Source organism: Chiloscyllium punctatum, chromosome 20 (genome assembly GCF_047496795.1).
Source record: "Chiloscyllium punctatum isolate Juve2018m chromosome 20, sChiPun1.3, whole genome shotgun sequence".
In the NCBI taxonomy this organism is placed as follows: Eukaryota; Metazoa; Chordata; class Chondrichthyes; order Orectolobiformes; family Hemiscylliidae; genus Chiloscyllium; species Chiloscyllium punctatum.
In genome coordinates this window covers 14292174-14313114 of record NC_092758.1, presented here as the reverse complement: position 1 = coordinate 14313114, position 20941 = coordinate 14292174, and the positions used below count along the sequence as shown (strand labels likewise).

The 20941-nt window shown below is 45.6% G+C and overlaps 1 protein-coding gene across 1 annotated transcript in view; it reads right to left on the bottom strand.

The window, feature by feature from the left end:
* The window catches only part of LOC140491773 (tyrosine-protein kinase ITK/TSK-like), a 78330-nt gene extending 57689 nt beyond the window's left edge, over positions 1-20641 (bottom strand). Inside the window, exons 1-2 of the mRNA XM_072590176.1 lie at positions 20497-20641; positions 2284-2388 (exon numbers count right to left, since the gene is read on the bottom strand). Of these exons, the coding sequence (XP_072446277.1) occupies positions 2284-2388; positions 20497-20634 (243 nt within the window). The 5' untranslated portion in view covers positions 20635-20641. The remainder of the gene's footprint in view (positions 1-2283; positions 2389-20496) is intronic.
* Positions 20642-20941: the final 300 nt, after the last annotated feature.

Here is a 20941-nt window from a genome sequence, read left to right as displayed (position 1 = left end):
TTGGACATGAATAAGAATCAACATGCAGGTCCAGCAAGAAAGAAGGCAACTGGAATGTTGTCCATAATTCCATGTGGCAAAGAATAGAAAAGTCTTGCTACAACTGTACAGGGCTTTTGACGAGGAGCAATGTCCATAGTTTTGCAATCCTTACTTACAAGAGATATTCTTGCTTCAGAAACATTTCAGAGGAGGCTCACTCAGCTGATTTCTGAGATGAATGTGCCTACCCCCATTAGACCTTTGAAGAACGAGAGGCAACGTGATAGAAATAGATACAATTCTGAGATGGCTTCTCAGGGCAGGTGCTGCTCCCCCTCATGGAGGAATCTAGGACTATAGTTTAAAAATAAGGTATTTCCAACAAGATGGGAGATGAGGAGGAACCAGAGAGCAGTGGAGGTTGGATCATTGAATATCTTCAACGTTAGACCATAGCAACAGGAGTAGGCCTTTCAGCCCATTGAGCCTGACCTGCTATTCAATATGATCATGACTGATCAAACTCTTCAATGCCTTTTATTCATTCCAACCCCATAACCTGATTCACCAAACTTGAGTTGGACATAATTCTGATCCTCAATGGGCTTAAAGTGGAGGTAAGGCTACAATCAGATCAACCATGATCTTACTGAATTGTAGAGCAAACTCGATAGACTGACTGGCCTTCTCTTATTCTTAGTTCTTCTACAGTAGTTCAGCAAGGCAGCTTAGGCTCATGCCCGAAACCTCGATTCTCCTGCTCCTTGGATGCTGCCTGACCTCCTGCGCTTTTCCAGCAACACCTTTTCAGCTTACCACCACCCTCTCAAGGGGCAATTAGGGACGTGCAGTAAATGTTGAAAGAGGTCTTACAGCTCAGTGGGTAGTATCCCTGAAACCCGAACCAGTGCTTGACGTTTGAGCTCCACCCAGGACCCCATGGTGAGGGATAAAGTGTTCACAACACAGACAAACAAGTTGAGAACTAACTTGCGAATCCTTCCAACACAGTCAATGGCAGTAAGAGCAGGACAGATTCAACCACAGCACAGAAAGGAAATTAGCACCACAACCATCATGGTCCATAGCTCGGGACTACAACACACATGGAAGTCTTTCTGCTATTAAATAAACCCACACTCCATGTGAGATTCAGTTGGTTCACCATCTGGATGGTCACTATGGATCAGTTTGGTGAAAATACCTGGGTGGTGGACCTCTATTCTGGCTGTGGGATTGATCTCTTCCTGTATAAATAGATTTGGAATCTGTCTCCTTGACCTACTCAAGATCATGACAGTGTGTATCAAATCTATCATCAGCCAGAGAACTCAAGAAGTAGAAGAAATTAGATTAGATTACATTACAGTGTGGAAACAGGCCCTTCGGCCCAACAAGTCCACACCGACCCGCCAAAGCGCAACCCACCCATACCCCTACATTTACCCCTTATCTAACACTAAGGGCAATTTAGCATGGCCAATTCACCTGACCTGCACATCTTTGGACTGTGGGAGGAAACCGGAGCACCCGGAGGAAACCCACGCAGACACAGGGAGAATGTGCAAACTCCACACAGTCAGTCGCCTGAGGCGGGAATTGAACCCGGGTCTCTGGCGCTGTGAGGCAGCAGTGCTAACCACTGTGCCACCGTGCCCCCAGGTCTTCCTATCTACGGTCACAAACAGGAACAGATAAAGAAGAGGGAACCAAGCTAACTGGATTCACGTTCACTTGCGGGTCCAGGACAGATTTGGCCTTGGTCAGGCCAGAAGGTCAAATTACATGGGCATCCCAAATTAGGACTCCCCTTTGGTGTGATGGCTATCTGAATGCAAGTCAAAGAGCGCCGTGTGGTCTCCAAGCCAGTTTATCTCCATCACCTCCTCTCTCTTACCACGATCACTACTAACACCCTCGCCCCCATCCACACAAACCCCTCTTGTCACCCCCATCAATCCTGCCGCTCTCATTCGCTGCCACCACCCCCACCCCTCGCCCTCACAACTCCGCCCCTCGCCCTCACCATCACCACCCCCATCTCTTCCCCTCACCACCTTTAACCCCTCCCTCCCTCACAGCAGCCACCTTCCTCATCCTGATATTTGTATTGGCTGGTCGAGTGGGTGGTGATGGTTAGGGGGATGGTGGTGGTAGCTGGGGAGTTACTGAAGAGAGGCTTTTCCTCAGAAACCCTCATGGAGGGTAAGTTAGAACCACAGTGCACTTGAGACTAAATTGTGAAGTGGCCCAGTTAAAGCTCCTCGGCCTGCAGTAAGAAGCAGCCAAGTGTCTGTGTACCTGGAACGGGTATTTGTAGCTGCAAGGGAAACTGACGTCACTCAGTACGATCTCCACACACTTGATCTTGGAGATGTCGATGGATCCTTTCATGTTGAGTTTCTTCTGCAAAACGAAGAGAAAAGGTCACTGTTTCTGTTCATGAGCACGGACGTGGCCTAAAACTAAGGTGTTGGACTTGGCCGTGTAGGTAGCGTTGTCACATTGCCGCACAAGGTCAAAAGTTCAGATCCCACTCAGTATAATCAAGCCGGGTGCTCCAGGGTAACCCTGAAGGAAAAGTGTATCAACTTTAAATAATTAATAGCTGCCAACGGGACTGATTTAGAGAGGCTGTAAGTGTGATATACTAGTATAGTATGTTAATTTTGTGTCCATTATAATCAAACCTACTGGATTGTAGACTCACAGAGATGTACAGCATTGAAACAGACCCTTCGGTCCAACCCGTCCATGGCCGACCAGATATCCCAACTCAATCTAGTCCAACCTGCCAGCACCCAGCCCATATCCCTCCAAACCCTTCCTATTCATATACCCATCCAGATGCCTTTTAAATGTTGTAATTGTACCAGCCTCCACCACATCCTCTGATGTTATTGCTGAAGGACATTATCCATTCTCATTTATTCTGGCCTATATACATTTCCGGACCCACAGAAATGTTCCTGACTTTTCATCACCCCCTGAAGTGGCAGAGCAGGCTCTCAATTGCACCAAGCCAGTATGCGCACAGCAGTTCAAGCGGGCAAACGTCTGCTACTTAGTCAAGAGCAATTAGGGATGAACAGTGAGTCCTAACTTCAGGAGGGATCCTCATATCCTGAGAACAAATTAAAAAAAACCACTTATCTTGACTGGCATACCCTGGCCCGGGAAATACCTATTGATTGAAGATTCAAAATAATAATTGGACAATCGTATCTATTGTTTTTTGTACGTGTGAGCCCTACATAGATGTCACCCTTTGTGTGACAACCTAGCTCCTAGTATTCTCTTCTGAATGATCTGGCTGTGATTTTCCATTTATTTCCTCTCATACTAGACACAACAACATGGTTAAAACATTACATAGAACATAGAACTTTACAGCGCAGTACAGCTCCTTTGGCCCTCAATGTTGCGCCAATATGTGGACATAATCTGAAGCCCGTCTAACCTACACTATTCCATTCTTGTCCATATGCCTATCCAATGACCATTTAAATGCCCTTAAAGTTGGCGAGTCTACTACCATTGCAGCATTCCCTACTATTCTCTGAATAAATAAACTACCTCTGACATCTGTCCTATATCTATTCCCCCTCAATTTAAAGCTATGTCCCCTCGTGCGACCTATTGCCATCTGAGGAAAAAGGCTCTCACCGTCCGACCTATCCAACCCTCTGATTATCTTATATGTCTCAAAATATATTTCCCTGACAAAAATGTTTCAAAATCCTGAAACATTCTTTAAATAACCAAATGCAAATATAGTTTGTGAAATTACTGCTCAAAACGTAATATTAGGATACTTGGAGAAAATGCGTTGCCCTCTTTTGCAGGTGTGGGAATGTCTTTTCGTAAGTGAGGGCACCGGGACTGGACACAGTACCTCAGTTGTGGTCTAGCTAGGGTTTTATTTAGACATAGGCATTGGCAACCCTACAGGGGTTGGTTAGCTCAGTTGGCTGGATACCTAGCTTGGCGAAAGTGAGGACTGCAGATGATTGAGGTAAAGACAATAACTGCAGATGCTGGAAACCAAATTCTGGATTAGTGGTGCTGGAAGAGCACAGCAGTTCAGGCAGCATCCAACGAGCAGCGAAATGGACGTTTTGGGCAAAAGCCCTTCATCAGGAATAAAGGCAGTGAGCCTGAAGCGTGGAGAGATAAGCTAGAGGAGGGTGGGGGTGGGGAGAGAGTAGCATAGAGTACAATGGGTGAGTGGAGGAGGAGGTGAAGGTGATAGGTCAGGGAGGGGAGGGTGGAGTGGATAGGTGGAAAAGGAGATAGGCAGGTTGGACAAGTCCGGACAAGTCAAGGGGACAGTGCTGAACTGGAAGTTTGAAACTAGGATGAGGTGGGGGAAGGGGAAATGAGGAAGCTGTTGAAGTCCACATTGATGCCCTGGGGTTGAAGTGTTCCGAGGCGGAAGATGAGGCGTTCTTCCTCCAGGCGTCTGGTGGTGAGGGAGCGGTGGTGAAGGAGGCCCAGGACCTCCATGTCCTCGGCAGAGTGGGAGGGGGAGTTGAAATGTTGGGCCACGGGGCGGTGTAGTTGATTGATGCGGGTGTCTCGGAGATGTTCCCTAAAGCGCTCTGCTAGGAGGCGTCCAGTCTCCCCAATGTAGAGGAGACCACATCGGGAGCAACGGATACAATAAATGATATTAGTGGATGTGCAAGTAAAACTTTGATGGATGTGGAAGGCTCCTTTAGGGCCTTGGATAGAGGTGAGGGGGGAGGTGTCGGTGCAGGTTTTACAGTTCCTGCGGTGGCAGGGGAAAGTGCCAGGATTGGAGGGTGGGTTGTAGGGGGGCGTGGACCTGACCGGGTAGTCACGGAGGGAACGGTCTTTGCGGAAGGCGGAAAGGGGTGGGGAGGGAAATATATCCCTGGTGGTGGGGTCTTTTTGGACGTGGCGGAAATGTCGGCGGATGATTTGGTTTATGCGAAGGTTGGTAGGGTGGAAGGTTAGCACCAGGGGCGGTCTGTACCTGTTACAGTTGGAGGGGTGGGGTCTGAGGGCGGAGGTGCGGGATGTGGATGAGATGCGTTGGAGGGCATCTTTAACCACGTCGGAAGGGAAATTGCGGTCTCTAAAGAAGGAGACCATCTGGTGTGTTCTATGGTGGAACTGGTTGTCCTGGGAGCAGAAATGGTGGAGGCGGAGAAATTGGGAAGATGGGATGGCATTTTTGCAAGAGATAGGGTGGGAAGGGGTGTAATCCAGGTAGCTGTGGAAGTCGGTGGGTTTGTAAAAAATGTCAGTGTCAAGTCGGTCGTCACTAATGGAGATGGAGAGGTCCAGGAAGGGGAGGGAGGTGTCAGAGATGGTCCAGGTAAATTTAAGGTCAGGGTGGAATGTGTTGGTGAAGTTGATGAATTGCTGAACCTCCTCGCGGGAGCACGAGGTGGCGCCAATGCAGTCATCAATGTAGCGGAGGAAGAGGTGGGGAGTGGTGCCGGCGTAATTACGGAAGATCAACTGTTCTACATAGCCAACAAAGAGACAAGCATAGCTGGGGCCCATACGTGTGCCCATGGCTACGCCTTTGGTCTGGAGGAAGTGGGAGGATTCAAAGGAGAAATTGTTAAGGGTGAGGACCAGTTCGGCCAAACGAATGAGAGTGTCAGTGGAAGGGTACTGTTGGGGACGTCTGGAGAGGAAAAAACGGAGGGCTTGGAGGCCCTGGTCATGGCGAATGGAGGTGTAGAGGGATTGGATATCCATGGTGAAGATGAGGCATTGGGGGCCGGGGAAACGGAAGTCTTGGAGGAGGCGGAGGGCGTGGGTGGTGTCTCGAACGTATGTGGGGAGTTCCTGGACTAGGGGGGATAGGACAGTGTCGAGGTAGGTGGAGATGAGTTCAGTGGGGCAGGAGCATGCAGATGATTGAGATGAGAGTCAAGATTAGAGTGGTGCTGGAAATGCACAGCAGGTCATCCGAGGAGCAGGAAAATCAACATTTCGGGCAGGATCCCTTAATCAGGAATGATCAGCTCAAAGCGTCGATTTTCCTGCTCCTTGGATGCTGCCTGACCTGCTGTGCTTTTCCAGCACCACTCTAATCTGGATACTTAGCTTACAATGTAGAGTTAAACAAACAGCACAGGTTTAGTTCCTGTACTTGCTGAAGTTACCATGCAGGCTGTTTTTTCTCAATGCCACCCCCTCAACTGAGGCATACTGACACTCAGATTAAACCAACACAAGTTGTTTGTCTTGCTAATGAGTGTAACTACAACACTTCTGACTGAAATTGCTTTCTGTATTTTTTACAGAAATTTCCCAGCAGATTGGAGGACCATTCACATAATCCTACAGTTCTACAATGGAGAGGAAGTGCCAGTTACCTCTGACCCCGTACTGAGAGGATGAAGACAGTGGATCGGAAAATGCAGCAGTAAGGGTGATCTTTCCCTTGGTGTGAACCAGCAGGGTATTTGCTCAGCTTATTGCAGAGCTCTATGCAGGAAGTTCATTACTTTGTCAGGTTTCAGTGTTGCAAAACCAAACACAGCGGGAAGATGGTGCACAGCAAGATTCCAAAAATCATGAATTGTTTTTTAATGATGGCTAGCTAAAGGAGGAATATTAGCTAGGGAGCACTCTCTTGATTCTGTGTGTATATATCACAAAGAATTCTGTGCCTTCTCAACAAGCTGACAGCACATGTGACAGTGCAGCTCTCCCTCAGTACTGACCCTCTGACAGTGCAGCACTCCCTCAGTACTGACCCTCTGACAGTGCAGCACTCCCTCAGGACTGGCCCTCTGACAGTGCAGCGCTCCCTCAGTACTGGCCCTCTGACAGTGCGGCACTCCCTCAGTACTGACCATCTGACAGTGCGGCACTCCCTCAGTACTGACCCTCTGACAGTGCAGCACTCCCTCAGTACTGACCATCTGACAGTGCGGCACTCCCTCAGTACTGACACTGACAGTGCAGCACTCCCTCAGTACTGACCCTCTGACAGTGCGGCACTCCCTCAGTACTGACACTCTGACAGTGCGGCACTCCCTCAGTACTGACACTGACAGTGCGGCACTCCCTCAGTACTGACCCTCTGACAGTGCGGCACTCCCTCAGCACTGACCCTCTGACAGTGCAGCACCCCCTCAGTATTGACCCCAGAAGCCACAACATTGACAGTCTCCTCCGGGTGAAGCTAACACACTGAAAGAGTAACAAACCATTAATGTGGTCGATTCACCCACAAAATCTGGGTGTTCGCCATTGGCAAAGCTATTCGGATTCTTTCGTAATACTGGGCTCAGATCTTGTTCAGCCTTTTTAAAGGGCAATTAAGGGTTTGGAGATTAATATAGGATAGAGCTGTGCCCATGTGAACATGGGGAGGGATTGGTGGTCATGGTGCATTTCAGACTTTACATGAACCATGCACACTGTCTGGGTTAGAGTGGCACAGCAACAACATTTTAATTTACCTTACAAGCTTCTTTTGAGATTGTATTTTTTTCTTGCAATGCCCTTTTTACAGGCTGTAATTGGGGATTGTCAGTAAACTTGTTTAATCAATTCTGTGTACATTTACAAAGTAGTAATTGGGCAAACTAAGCAGAACAGGTTTCACACTCGAAATAGCTGACAGCTTTTTATTTATAGGAATAAAATTGATTGATTGCCCATCGATAGTTACCTTTGAATGTTGTGAGGTAGCCATTTCAAAAAGCAGTCAGTAAGGTTGCTGTGGGTCTGGAGTCACATATAGGCCAGACTAGGTGAGGAGCAGAATTTCCCTTCTCTCAAGCTGAGATTTTAAGGATAATGAACAAAGAACAAAGAAGGTTTATGGCCCAGGAACAGGCCCTTCAGCCCTCCAAGCCCAAGGCAAATCCACTGTCTAAACCTGTCGTCCAATTCCTGAGCATCTGTATTCCTCTGCTCCCCACCTACTCATGCATCTGTCCAGATGCCACTTAAATGAATCTACCATGCCTGCTTCCACCACCTCTGCTGGCAATGTATTCCAGGCACCTACCACCCTCTGTGTAAAGTCCTTGCCATGTGTACCCCCCTTAAACTTTTCATCTCTCACCTTGAAAGCGTGACCTCTCATTATTGAATTCTTCATCCTGGGAAAAAACTTATCTCTATCTACCCTGTCTATACCCTTCGTGATTTTGTAGACCTCACTCAGGTCGCCCCTCAATCTCCTTTTTTCTAATGAAAACTATCCTAACCTACTCAACCTCTCTTCATAGTTAGCACCCTCTATACCAGGCAACATTTTCGTAAACCTTCTCTGCATCGTCTTCTAAGTGTCCACATCCTTTTGGTCATGTGGCAATCAAAACTGTACAGTATTCTAAATGCAACTGAACCAATGTCTTGTACAATTTTAACATGACTTGCCAGTTCTTATACTCAATACCCCGTCCGATGAGGGCAAGCATACCATATGCCTTCTTGACCACTCTATCCATCTGTTCATTAACCTTCAGGGTACAATGGACCTGAACTCCCAGGTCTCTCTGCTCATCAACTTTTCCCAAAGCTCTTCTGTTTACTGTATAATTCACTCTAGAATTAGACTTCCCAAAATGCATCACCTCACATTTGCCTGGATTGAACTCCATCTGCCAGTTCTCTGCCCAACTCTCCAGTCTATCTATATTCTCCTGTATTCTCTGATAGTCCCTTATGCTTTCTGCCTCTCCACCAATCTTTGTGTCATCTGCAAACTTGCTGATCATACCAACAGTGCCCTCTTCCAGATCATTTATGTATATCACAAACAACAGTGGCCCCAACACTGATCCCTGTGGAACACCACTGGTCACCTTTCTCCATTTCGAGAAACTCCCTTCAACTACTACTCTCTGTCTCCTGTTGCTCAACCAGTTCTTTATCCACCTAGCTAGAACACCCTGCATACCATGTGACTTCACTTTCTCCATTTGTTTACCATGGGGAACCTTATCAAACACCTTACTAAAGTCCATGTATATGACATCAACAGCCCTTCCTTCATCTATCAACTTGGTCACTTCCTCAAAGAACTCTATTAAGTTGGTAAGGCATGATCTCCCCCGCACAAAATCATGTTGCCTTTCACTGATAAGCACATTCTTTTCCAAGTATAAATAGATTTTATCTCTCAGTACCTTCTCCAGCGACTTTCCCACCATTGACATCAGGCTCACTGGTCTGTAGTTACCCAGAATATCCCTACTATCCTTCTTGTACAAGGGGACAACATGAGCAACCCTCCAGTTCTCCGACACCTCACCTGTGTTTAAGGATGCCACAAACATATCTCTCAGGGCCCCAGCTATTTCCTCTCTCACCTCCCTCAGCAACCTGGGATAGATCCCATCCGGTCCTGGGGATTTGTCCACCTTAATAACCTCTAGCATACCCAACACATCTTCCCTACTTATGTCAACATGATCCAGACTAATTAAACTTCTATCTCTAATCTCAACACTTATTATGTCCCTTTCCTCAGTGAACACTGATGCAAAGTAATCATTTAGAATCTCACCCATTCTCTCAGGTCTGACACACAGCCTTCCTTCATTATCCTTTAGCTAGTTACCCGCTTGCTTCTTATATAAGAATAAAATGCTTTGTGATTTACCTTAATTCCACTCACTAAAGCTATTTCATGACCCCTTTTAGCCTGATTGATTCCTCATTTAAGAATGGCCCTACTCTCCCAAGAATGAACATTTTGATCATTAGGCTTTGAATCCTCGATTATTTTTACTGAATTATCAATACTGCAGTGCTAGCATTTGAACACAGGTATGTGGAACACTTCCTGGTTTACAGATTACTCACCCGGTGACGATGTCACCTCCCCACGGACCTGCTTCATCTCCATTTTTACTGAGCCCATCATCACAGCCTGGATTTTCCAAAGGCTGGATAGTTGTTTCTCAGCGTGGGTTGGAAAACCTACTCTAATCCCTGAGTGTTCATTCATTTGACTCACAATGTACCTCACACACCCTCAACTGCACTAACCCCAAACTCCTAATACCCCTCAGAACCCAAACCAAACACCCTCACATTCCCCAGGAACCTGCCCATTCTGGATCTGACGAGCCCTGCACGTGCCAACCTCTCCTGCTGCCAACCCTGGCACTCATGTCATGTTTCACAATTCTCGGAAGACAACAGCTCCCCCAACATGCACAGCCTTTGGTTTGACATCTCTCCACCAGAGGCCCCATATTTGCAGATATTTTAAGAACTGAATTCCATTTCTCAAACTGCCCTAGATGAAGACATTTTACATTTCCTACTTTAAACAATGATTCTCTGAAGTTGATATTTTGATTTTAAATTGAGACTGTGAAGATGGGATTGGGTGATGTTTCATGGCACTGATTATAAAGAGTGTCACTTGATCGGTTAAAAAAATGTTCATTGTTTCTTTGAATCCAAACAAAGAAAGTGCAGTGACATCCCATCTCTCTGTCCCTCTGTCACACACCCACACACACCCCGACACACATCTCTCTGTCCCTCTGTCACACACCCACACACACCCCGACACACATCTCTCTGTCCCTCTGTCACACACCCACACACACCCCGACACACATCTCTCTGTCCCTCTGTCACGCACCCATATACACCCCGACACACACCTCTCTGTCCCTCTGTCACGCACCCATATACACCCCGACACACATCTCTCTGTCCCTCTGTCACACACCCACACACACCCCGACACACACCTCTCTGTCCCTCTGTCACACACCCACACACACCCCGACACACATCTCTCTGTCCCTCTGTCACACACCCACACACACCCCGACACACATCTCTCTGTCCCTCTGTCACACACCCACACACACCCCGACACACATCTCTCTGTCCCTCTGTCACACACCCACACACACCCCGACACACATCTCTCTGTCCCTCTGTCACACACCCACACACACCCCAACACACATCTCTCTGTCCCTCTGTCACACACCCACACACACCCCGACACACACATGCACATGTACACACACACATATACACACACACACACACACACACGTAGATACACACAAACACACACACCACACATGGGCGCGCACACATATTTATACACAAACAAACACATACACATACAAACACACGGGTGTGTACAAACATGCAAGACATATATACACACACACACATGTCTATACACACACCTGTACATAAACAAACACACACACCTGTCGTTTTTACCTAATGTCCTAATGTCTCCTTATCCTGCTCTGTGCAGGCACACATGCATTTGCACACATATATACACACACTACACACAAACACGCACACACTCATTCACACAGGATATCTTGAAGCGCTTCACAGATAACACATTACATTTGAATTGCTGAGACTGTGAAGTGGGCAGCTGCAGCAGCCGACATTTACTCTGTGACAACTCACAAACAGCAGATGAGATTGATGACCAGCCTGTTTAGTTTAATAGTGGTCTGGGTTAAAGGAACAATGCCAAGAGGACACCAGGATGACATCCCTCTGCCCTTCTTCCATTCATGCACTGTGATATTATGTCTCAGTCTGTGTGACTAACAAGGCCTCATATTAATTTATAGGTTAAGACCTCTGGTACAGTAGCATGCTCTCAGTACGGCTACTTTCAAAATGCAGCACTTGTACAGGACAGAGCCTACAACAGAGATACACTCATCCAATGTGCATCTCTAGCAGTGCAGCAGTCCCTCAATCCTGATCCTCTGACAGTGCGGCACTCCCTCAGTCCTGACCCTCTGACAGTGCGGCACTCCCTGAGTACTGACCCTCTGACAGTGCAGAACTCCCTCAGTACTGACCCTCTGACAGCGCAGAACTCCCTCAGTACTGCTCCTCTGGGAGTGCGACATTCTCTCAGTACTGACCCTTTGACAGTGTGGCGGTCTTTCAGTATTGCATTGAAGTTGATAGTAACAATTCAAAATTGGTTTGATATAATTCCTGTGGATTCTCTCTCTCTCCTTTGCAACCTGATCCCTGCTGAACTCCTTCATTCATCACTCTGGCTGACAGATGTTCCTGATGACATCCCTCTGTCCCCTTGTCTATAATCTGATCCCCACAACCTTCTGAGATCTCTGTGCTCCTCCAGTTCTGGCTTTGTTGAACATCCCTGACTAGAATCACTCCATATTGCTGACCTGGCCCTCATCAGACTCACTCTAATCTCTCAGTATCACCCTTTACTTTTCTCCACCTCCATCCCCTCTTTAAGAGACTTCCCAAAAGTGTTCTCTTTAAGTGGGGTTTTGACCTGATGTCCTAACATCTCCTTATCCTGCTCTGTGTTCATTTGTTTTGATAATTATCCCTATGAAGCATTTTGGGATATTTGACTACATTAAAGGTACACAGAGACATCAGACTTGGAGTGGGAGTAGGCCATTCAGCCCATCTAACTGTTCTATCATTCTACCAAATCATGGCTGATCTTCTACCTCAATACCATTTTCCCTCACTATCATCGATTCCCTTTATTTCCTTAATATCTAATAATCTCTCAATCTGTGGGGAGTGTGGCTTTCTTTTTTCAGCTATTCTTTCGTGGGGTGTGGACATTTCTGGCAAAATCAAGACTTTTGAGGGGAGGTGATGGCCAAGCAACGTTCCTGCTAGACGATGCAACCAGAAAGTCAGCTAATGTTCTGGGGACTTGGGTTCAAATTCTACCAGGGCACATGGTAAAACTTGAATTCAATTTAAAAAATCAGAAATTAAGAATCTACTGATGACCATGAGACCATTGTTGGAAAAAAAGACCTGGCTCATTAATGTCTTTCAAGTGAAGGAAATCTGCCACCCTCTCCTGGCCTGGCCTAAGTGTGACTCTAGACACATGGCAATGTGGTTGACTCTAAAATGATATAAATTAGTTGTGTCAACTACTACCAGGGATGGGCAGTAAATGCTGATTGGCCAGTGACATCCACATCTCGTGACTGAATTTATAAAATAATCAGTACTAGTTGCCCATCCTTAATTGCAGTGCCAACACATGATGCCCTTCTAACCTAAAAACCTTTATGCTGTCTGTGTCCCTGCTTACTCATGTATTTGTCAAGATGCCTCTTAAACGTTGCTTGTCCCAACTCCTCTGGCAGCGCATTCCAGGCATTTGCCTCCCTCTGAGTAAAAAAGCATGCCTCTCACATCTCCTTTAAACTTACCCCTGTTCACCTCAAACTTACGTCCCTAATAATTGACAATTCTACTTGGGATAAAGGTTCCAACTATCCATTCTATCCATGCCTCTCATAGTTCTGTAAATGTCCATCAGGATGTATCTGATGTTCGAGTGAGAAAGCAATCTAAGTTTGTCCAATCTCTCCTCATAGCTAATACTCTCTAAACCAGGCAGCATGCTGGTGAACTAATCCTGTACCCTCCCCAAAGCCTCCACATCCTTCTGGTGGTGTACCAACCCAGAACTATATACAATATTCCAAATGTGGCCCCACTAAAGCTCTACACGACTTGTGCCGTCTGCATTAAGAGATTTCTATTGTTCCGTATTTCAAGGGTAGCCAGAGGGAGACTCTCCCTCAGTATGCTCCTGGCTCCCTCATCCTGCAGTGTGGTGCCTCAGTCAAAGTGTCTCATCCAGGGACTGGCATCAAGCTTGAGGGGGAAAGGGAGATGAGGGTGATGTTGCCCAGGGTGAGATGTGAACTTGTGTGCTCTGTCATCACTGTCCAGTGGCATCACAATCAGAGCACCATGCTCAGAGACGGGCAATGAATATCTTGCCAACCACACCACATCCTGAAGGCACAGGAAGAGTGATGACTGCTGGCATGCAATCTTTTACAATCCAATTTTAATTTACGTTGAGAGAAACGATTGGTATGCTCTGCTGTAACTGGGTCCCCTCAACAGTCTGCTGCCTGCTTTGTGGATACCGAGATTATTTTCCCAACAACCCCTGAGCTTGGACCTCTGCCTCCAAGATTAATCCTCACCATTCTGTTAAACTATTCTGATTCTCCCTAGATAAGGTCTAGCTGATAGATGATTCTTGACATTTCTTTCTTTTCAATTCCATGGGCATTGGTGTAAGGTCAGCATTTGATTTCCACCCCTAATTGCCCTGGAATTGAGTGACTTGCTTCAGCATTGCGGAGGGCAATTAAGAGTCAGCCATGTTTGCTGTGAGTCTGGAATCAGGTCACCGAATGATTAGGAGACAGGAGGAAGTCATTCGGCCAATCCTGTGTTTGCTCTCTGAATGGACATCATGGTTAGCCCTAAGAGTTGTCCCTAAATCCATGTTGAAAACACTCAGGCAAGCCTTGCACTACACCTTTCATGATTTCACAGATCACTTTGCAACCAGTGACGTCACTGTTGGAATGTAGGTAGGTAATGCCGCTGTTGATTTATGCAAACAAAGGCTGGCGGGTGGCTTCGATAGAGTTACACAAAACTATGGGAGGCATGGATGGCGGAGGTCGCATGAACCTCTTCCCCATGGCTGGCATGTCTAAGACCAGAGGGCATATGTTTAAGGTGAGGAGTGAGTGGTTTCGAGGAGAGTTCACCCAGAGGGTGGTGGAAATATGGAGCTTGCTGCCTGAGACAGTGATGGGCACAGGGACTCTGGCAACAACTGGATCAGCATTTAAAATACCACAGCATAGTAGACTCTAGACCAAGTGCAGGTACATGGGATTAATGTAGTTTGTTGCTTGTTGGTCGGTATAGACGTGATGGGTCGAAGGGCATGTTTCTATGCTGTATCACTCTATATGAATGTATGACTCAGCGACGTTCCCCCTTCCCCTCATGATCTTGGACATTCAATTACTATTCAATATTGAATAGAATGCCCCAACTGGATTTGCCTCCACCACAATCCAGGTAATGCATTCCAGGCCCTAATTGCTCACTGTGGGGAAAAAAAGGTTTTTCTTAAAGCACATTTGCCTTTTTTGCAAATGAATGCATATTTGCGACCTCTCATTCTCAACCCCTTTCTGAGAGGGAATAGTTTCTCCTGACCTACTTTGTCCCACACTTTGTGATTTTTACACCTTCTATCAAATCTCCTTTTAGTCTTCTCCTCTCCATAGAAAACGGTCTTCAACTTCTCCAGTCTACCTTCATAACTGAAGTTTCTCATCTTGGGAATCATTCTTGGAAAGATGTAGGTCAGACTGTGTCAGGGTGGCAGATTTCCAATAAATGACAGCTGCATCGTCACCACTACTGAGAGAAGCTTTCAATTCTAAAATTATTCATTGAATTTAAATTTGTCCAGAAATTCATTGCCGCAGAGTGCAGTGGAGGCCGGGACGCTAAATGTCTTCAAGGCAGAGATTGATAGATTCTTGTTGTCTCGGGGAATTAAGGGCTACGGGGAGAATGCGGGTAAGTGGAGTTGAAATGCCCATCAGCCATGATTGAATGGTGGAGTGGACTCGATGGGCCGAATGGCCTTACTTCCACTCCTATGTCTTATGGTCTTATGGATTTGAACCCTTGGTCTCTGGATAACTAGCCCCTTAACATGATCACCACATCACCGTCTACCCTGCAGATACCCTGTAAACCAAGCCCTCTGCCCCATTGAGTTGCAGTTTTGTCTTGCTAAAGTCAGTTATCCTGTACTTCATACACAGGACAGTGAGGCTGTGAGCCAGTGGTGAACAGATGAGGTATTCAGGGTTACAAACCTAAAGACGAGCTGGTGGGGTTAAGGTGCAGTTAGCCATGACCCAGATGAATAGTGGAGTTGAAGCAAATGGGCCAAACGGCCACTTCCTTGTCGGTTTTCTACCTTGGAGTGCCCAACCCTCTCCCTCCTCACAAACTCTTCAAAGAAACCAAGACTCGACCCATAACCTTTTCCTGACTTCAAAAAATTGCAATTCTACATCCCCCTTTCTTTCTTGAACATAATACTGTCTCTTGTTTTACAATAGCATGTTCTCACTTCAAGTTAGGATCAGGAATCAGCCATTCTGCCCCTCGAATCAGTTCTGTTCATCAACAAGATCACAGGCTGATTTGATTGTGACCTTGACTCCAAGCCTACTCATGATAATCCTTGACTCCCTGGTTAGTCAAGAATCTATGTATACCTGCCTTAAAAAATACCCAACAAGCCAACCTCTACTGCTCCATTTGGATAGCAGTTTCAAGGGCTCACAATCCTTTAAGAGAGAAAAAGTTTTTTTTTTAAACCACGTTTGCCTTTTTTCATCTCAGGTTCATCTCAGTCTTAAAAGGGAAACGACTTATTTCTAAGTGGTGCCCCTTCGTTCGAGTCTCACCCACAAGGGGAAACATTCTTTCAGCATCCGCCCTGTAAAGTCTCCTCAGGATCATGCATCAGTAAGATCACCTTACATTCTTCTAAACTCCAATTAATACATATTCAAAGGATAACACCCCCAAAGAAGGAATCAGTCAAGTGAACTGTTTTGAATATAGTTACGTCCTTTCCTAAATAAGGTGACCAAAACTGTACCCAACACTCCAAATTAGGTCTCACCAATACCTTGTACAATCATAGCAAAAGAAATCATCTCTACTTTTGTACTTTTGCAATATTCCATTCACCATCCCTATGGTTTCCTGTAGCTGTACACTAACTTTTCCTGATTCATGTACCAGGACACTAAATTCTTCTGTCCTTCAGAGTTCTGCAACCTCTATTTAAATAGTACATTGCTTTCCTTCCAGCCAAAGTAGACATGTTCACACTTTCCCACATTATGCTTGATCTGCCAATTTTTACTCAATTAAGCCCTTTATATCTTTGCAGCCTTCTTATGTGCTGCTCACAAATTACCCTCCTACCTCTATCTTTGTGACATCAACAAAGTTAGCAATTGCATCTTCCTCCCTTCATCCAAGTAGCTTCACTGTGTGCTTCACTCTGAGTCCTGACCCTTCATTTCAGGTTTGCTACAACCAAAGAACCGAGTTACAGGTTGGAGACATTTTCAAAATGGCTCCTTATTCCAGACCCAGCCAATGATAACTACATCACCACCGTTACTGAGGGGTGGAAAAGGGTTACTTTTGTAGAAATAGTGAACAAACTGAATCTGAATTTATTCCATCTACTTAGTCCCATTGTTCCAAAACCAAATACATCAAATTCCCAATTATTTCACAATGATAAGAGTGTAACCACACTAAGACATTTTCTGTAATTATCTTTGTACACCAGAAGATTGTAGTTACTAATATTCAACATAGAACCATGATTGCAAGATGCTTAACACAAGTATACACATATACGTACACACTCATGCACACACACAATGCACACATACAGATGTACAAACAATTACATGCACACATGTGCACATACACTCACAAACAAACACAATCATGCACACTCACAGGCTTACATTAACACACAGACATTAATTAAGATACATCTCAAACACGCACACAGACAAAACATACACAGAAACACACACATAGGCAACACTCAAAGTTATTCAAACACACACAGGCATACAAATACAGCCACATTACACAATGCCTACATGCACATAACACCTCAAATCTCTCTTCAGAATTATGACGCTGGGCACATCCGAACACATCGCCAATGGAAATATCCGAGATTCACAGATTTTGAAAACACAAATCTGGGCTGCTTTGTTGGATGGTGAAGTCAACAACCTCCAGTGCCCCAGGCCCAACCATCTTCAGCTGTTTCATTAAACACCTTTCTTCCATCTGAAAATGGAGGTGGGGATGTCTGCAAATGAGGGTGCAATGTTCACTGTCAATCGCAATCATGGGATACTGAAACAATTCATGCCCAAAGGTAACAAGATCTGGACAATGTCCAGGCTTGAACTGACAAGTGGCAAGTAACATTCATGCCAAATAAATGCCAGATAACAACCATCTCCAACATGCAATAATCCAAGATTGCCCCTTAACGACTAATAGCATTTCAATCACTGAATCAACTCATTATCAACACTCGAGGGGTCACCATTGACATGAAACTGAACTGGACCAGCCATATAAATACTGTAACCATAGGGACTGGTCAGAGGTTGGGCATTTTGTGGTGAGTAACTCACCTCCTGACTTCCCAAAGCCTGTCCACCATCAACAAGACACAAGTCAAGAATGTAATAGAATACTCTCCACTTGCCTGGATGGGTACAGCTCCAACAATTCTCAAGATCCAGATCATTCAGATCAAAGCAGCCTGCTTAATTGGCATCACACCCAGCACCTTCACTATTTACTCCCTTAACCACCGACACATAGTCACAATACTGTGTACTATTTACAAGATGCACTACATGCACTTTAGCAATTTGGCAAAACTCTTTCTGCAACACAGGCAAAATCTGCAACGTTTATGATTTGGAAGGACATGGGCAGCTGATACATGGGAACATCACCTCCTGTAAATTCCCCTTCAAGTCACTCACCATTCTGACTTGGAGTCTAATCATTGTGCCTTCACTGTTGTTGGGTTAAGACCCTGGAACTGCCTCCCTAAGATTACGGTGAGTACCCCTACAGGAGGTGAACTGTAGCACTTCAATAAAGCGGCTCACCATCCCTTGTGCAAGGGCAGTCAAGAACATACAAGAAACATTGGCCTTGCCAGTGGTGTCCACATCAGTGAATAAAAATAGGAATGATAAAGCTCTAGCATGCTCCAAGATGCATCGGCCATAAGCAGCATCTGAAAGGACAGAGGCAGATGGGGTTAGGGAGTGAATTTCAGAGTTTAAGGCTTTTTGACTGTTGACCACCGATGTTGGCGTGGTGTAAATTGAGAATATGTTAAAAGGACTGAATTAAAAGAGCTCCCAGATCAGTGAGCTGTTTAGTTTGAGGAGATTACAGCAAAAGGGAGGGGCAAGCTCACATAACGGAATTTGAAAACCTGAATGAGGCTTTTCAAATTGAGCTGTCGTCAAATCAGGAGCCCATGCCGAGGAACAGGATTTTGGTGCCGGTTATGACACACAATTTTGGATGAGATGTAGTATTTGGGCGGAATGGAAAATGGGAGGCTTCCGAATATGTTGGGGAGGGGATGGCCTTGTTGGGTTATCACTTAAACTGTTAATGCAGAGGCCCCAGGGAATTGTCTGGGGAGCCAGTTTAATCCTGCCATGGAGGATGACGAAGTTTGAATTTAATTTAAAAGAAACTGGAATGAAGAGAGTAATGGTGACTATATAGAAATGTATGAAATTATGAAAAGAATAGATAAGTTAGAAGTAGAGAGGATGTTTCCACTGGTGGGCGAAGCTAGGACAAGAGGGCACAGCCTCAAAATTAGGGGGAGCAGGTTTAGGACTGAATTGAGAAGGAACTTCTTCACCCAGAGGGTTGTGAATCGATGGAATTTCCTGCCAAGTGAAGTAGTTGAGGCTTCCTCAGTAAATTTTTTTAAAATTAAGAGAGATTTTATTTTGAACAGGGAAGGATTTAAGGATTACAGTGAGAGGGCGGGTAAGTGGAACTGAGATCACTAAAAGATCAGCCATGATCTTATTGAATGGCAGAGCAGGCTCGAGGGGGCAGATGCCTTCTCCTGCTCCTAGTTATGTTCTTATGAATCCATTGTTGATTGTCAGGAAAAACCCATCCGGTTCACTAATGTCCTTCAGGAAAGGAAACTGTCATCCTCACCTGGTCTGGCCCACAGGTGACTCCAGACCCACAGCAATGTGGTTGACTCTTAACAGACCTCAGGGATGGGCAATAAATTCTGGCCACATCCCCGTGAACGAATAAATTAATTATATAAAACATAGCCAAGAACAACAGGTTGTTATGAGGTGAACACATTCCCAGAGCTGGTATGGCAGACTAATAGGACAGTTGGGAATAAAGGGTGATAGGCAAAAGTGGAAACCAGAGTTTAGATTAGAGTGGTGCTGGAAAAGCACAGCAGGTCAGGCAGCATCCAAGGAGCAGGAAAATTGACATTTCGGGCCTCCATTTCTGTTAAAGGGTTTTTGCCCGAAATGTCGATTTTCCTGCTTCTCGGATGCTGCCTGACCTGCTGTGCTTTTCCAGCACCACTCTAATCTAAAATAAAGAGTAATAGGTGCACCTAATATCCCACAGCCCACAGTGTACACACACTAACGTTTAACACACCAGCCTGCTGTACAAGAGTTGACACTGGTAACTATGAACAAAGATTGACTTTAATTAATTCAGTCTCAAGCTCATTCACATTCACTCTCTGATCACCGCTGTCAAGTGGAGAGAAACGAGTTGTGTTTCGACAAAGATTGTACAGAGCCTGAGACCCTTAATGTGGCCATTGTGTTGGCACTGGGAAATGATACAAACTGTACAGGTGAAAGAAAGGCCTGAGAAATCTTGAACAACAGCCAAGCCCAGATGAAGGAAGGCACGCTTTTGAAAAGGGAACAGTACTCTGGAGATACAGTCACCTAGTCACAGTTGACGGAAGATGTCAGATTGATACAAGTCTAGTGGCTGGACAGAATAAGCTGACAAGCAGAAAGAACATACCCCTGTACGACACTCGTAGTAAGCCAGTCTGGATTTGGTGAGAATGAAATATCGATCTTTGTAGTTGGAGGGTGAAGTTCTTCGTTTTTGCTGTGAGCGCTTGATGAGAAACTCCTCAAGGATGGAAGTGGTATTCATCCTTACGGCAAATAAGCTTTCCCATCGAGAGGTGGGGGGGGAGGTGAGGCTGATCGGAAGGTTGTGTACAGGTCACAGCGTTAGGCACAGCGTAGGTGCACAGATGCTGATAACTGAGAAACTGTCAGGAAAAAGCACCACGCAGCCTTCAGACTCCGGTGAAGAATGTGAAACCACTTCCTTTGTATCTGCCTTTGCAAATCCTGTGAGCAGAAATAAAAAAAAACCAAACACATCGCACCAAGTTATATACAAGGCACCCATTAAATATGAGAGAAATCCTTTGATCTGATGAGAGGAAAAATTG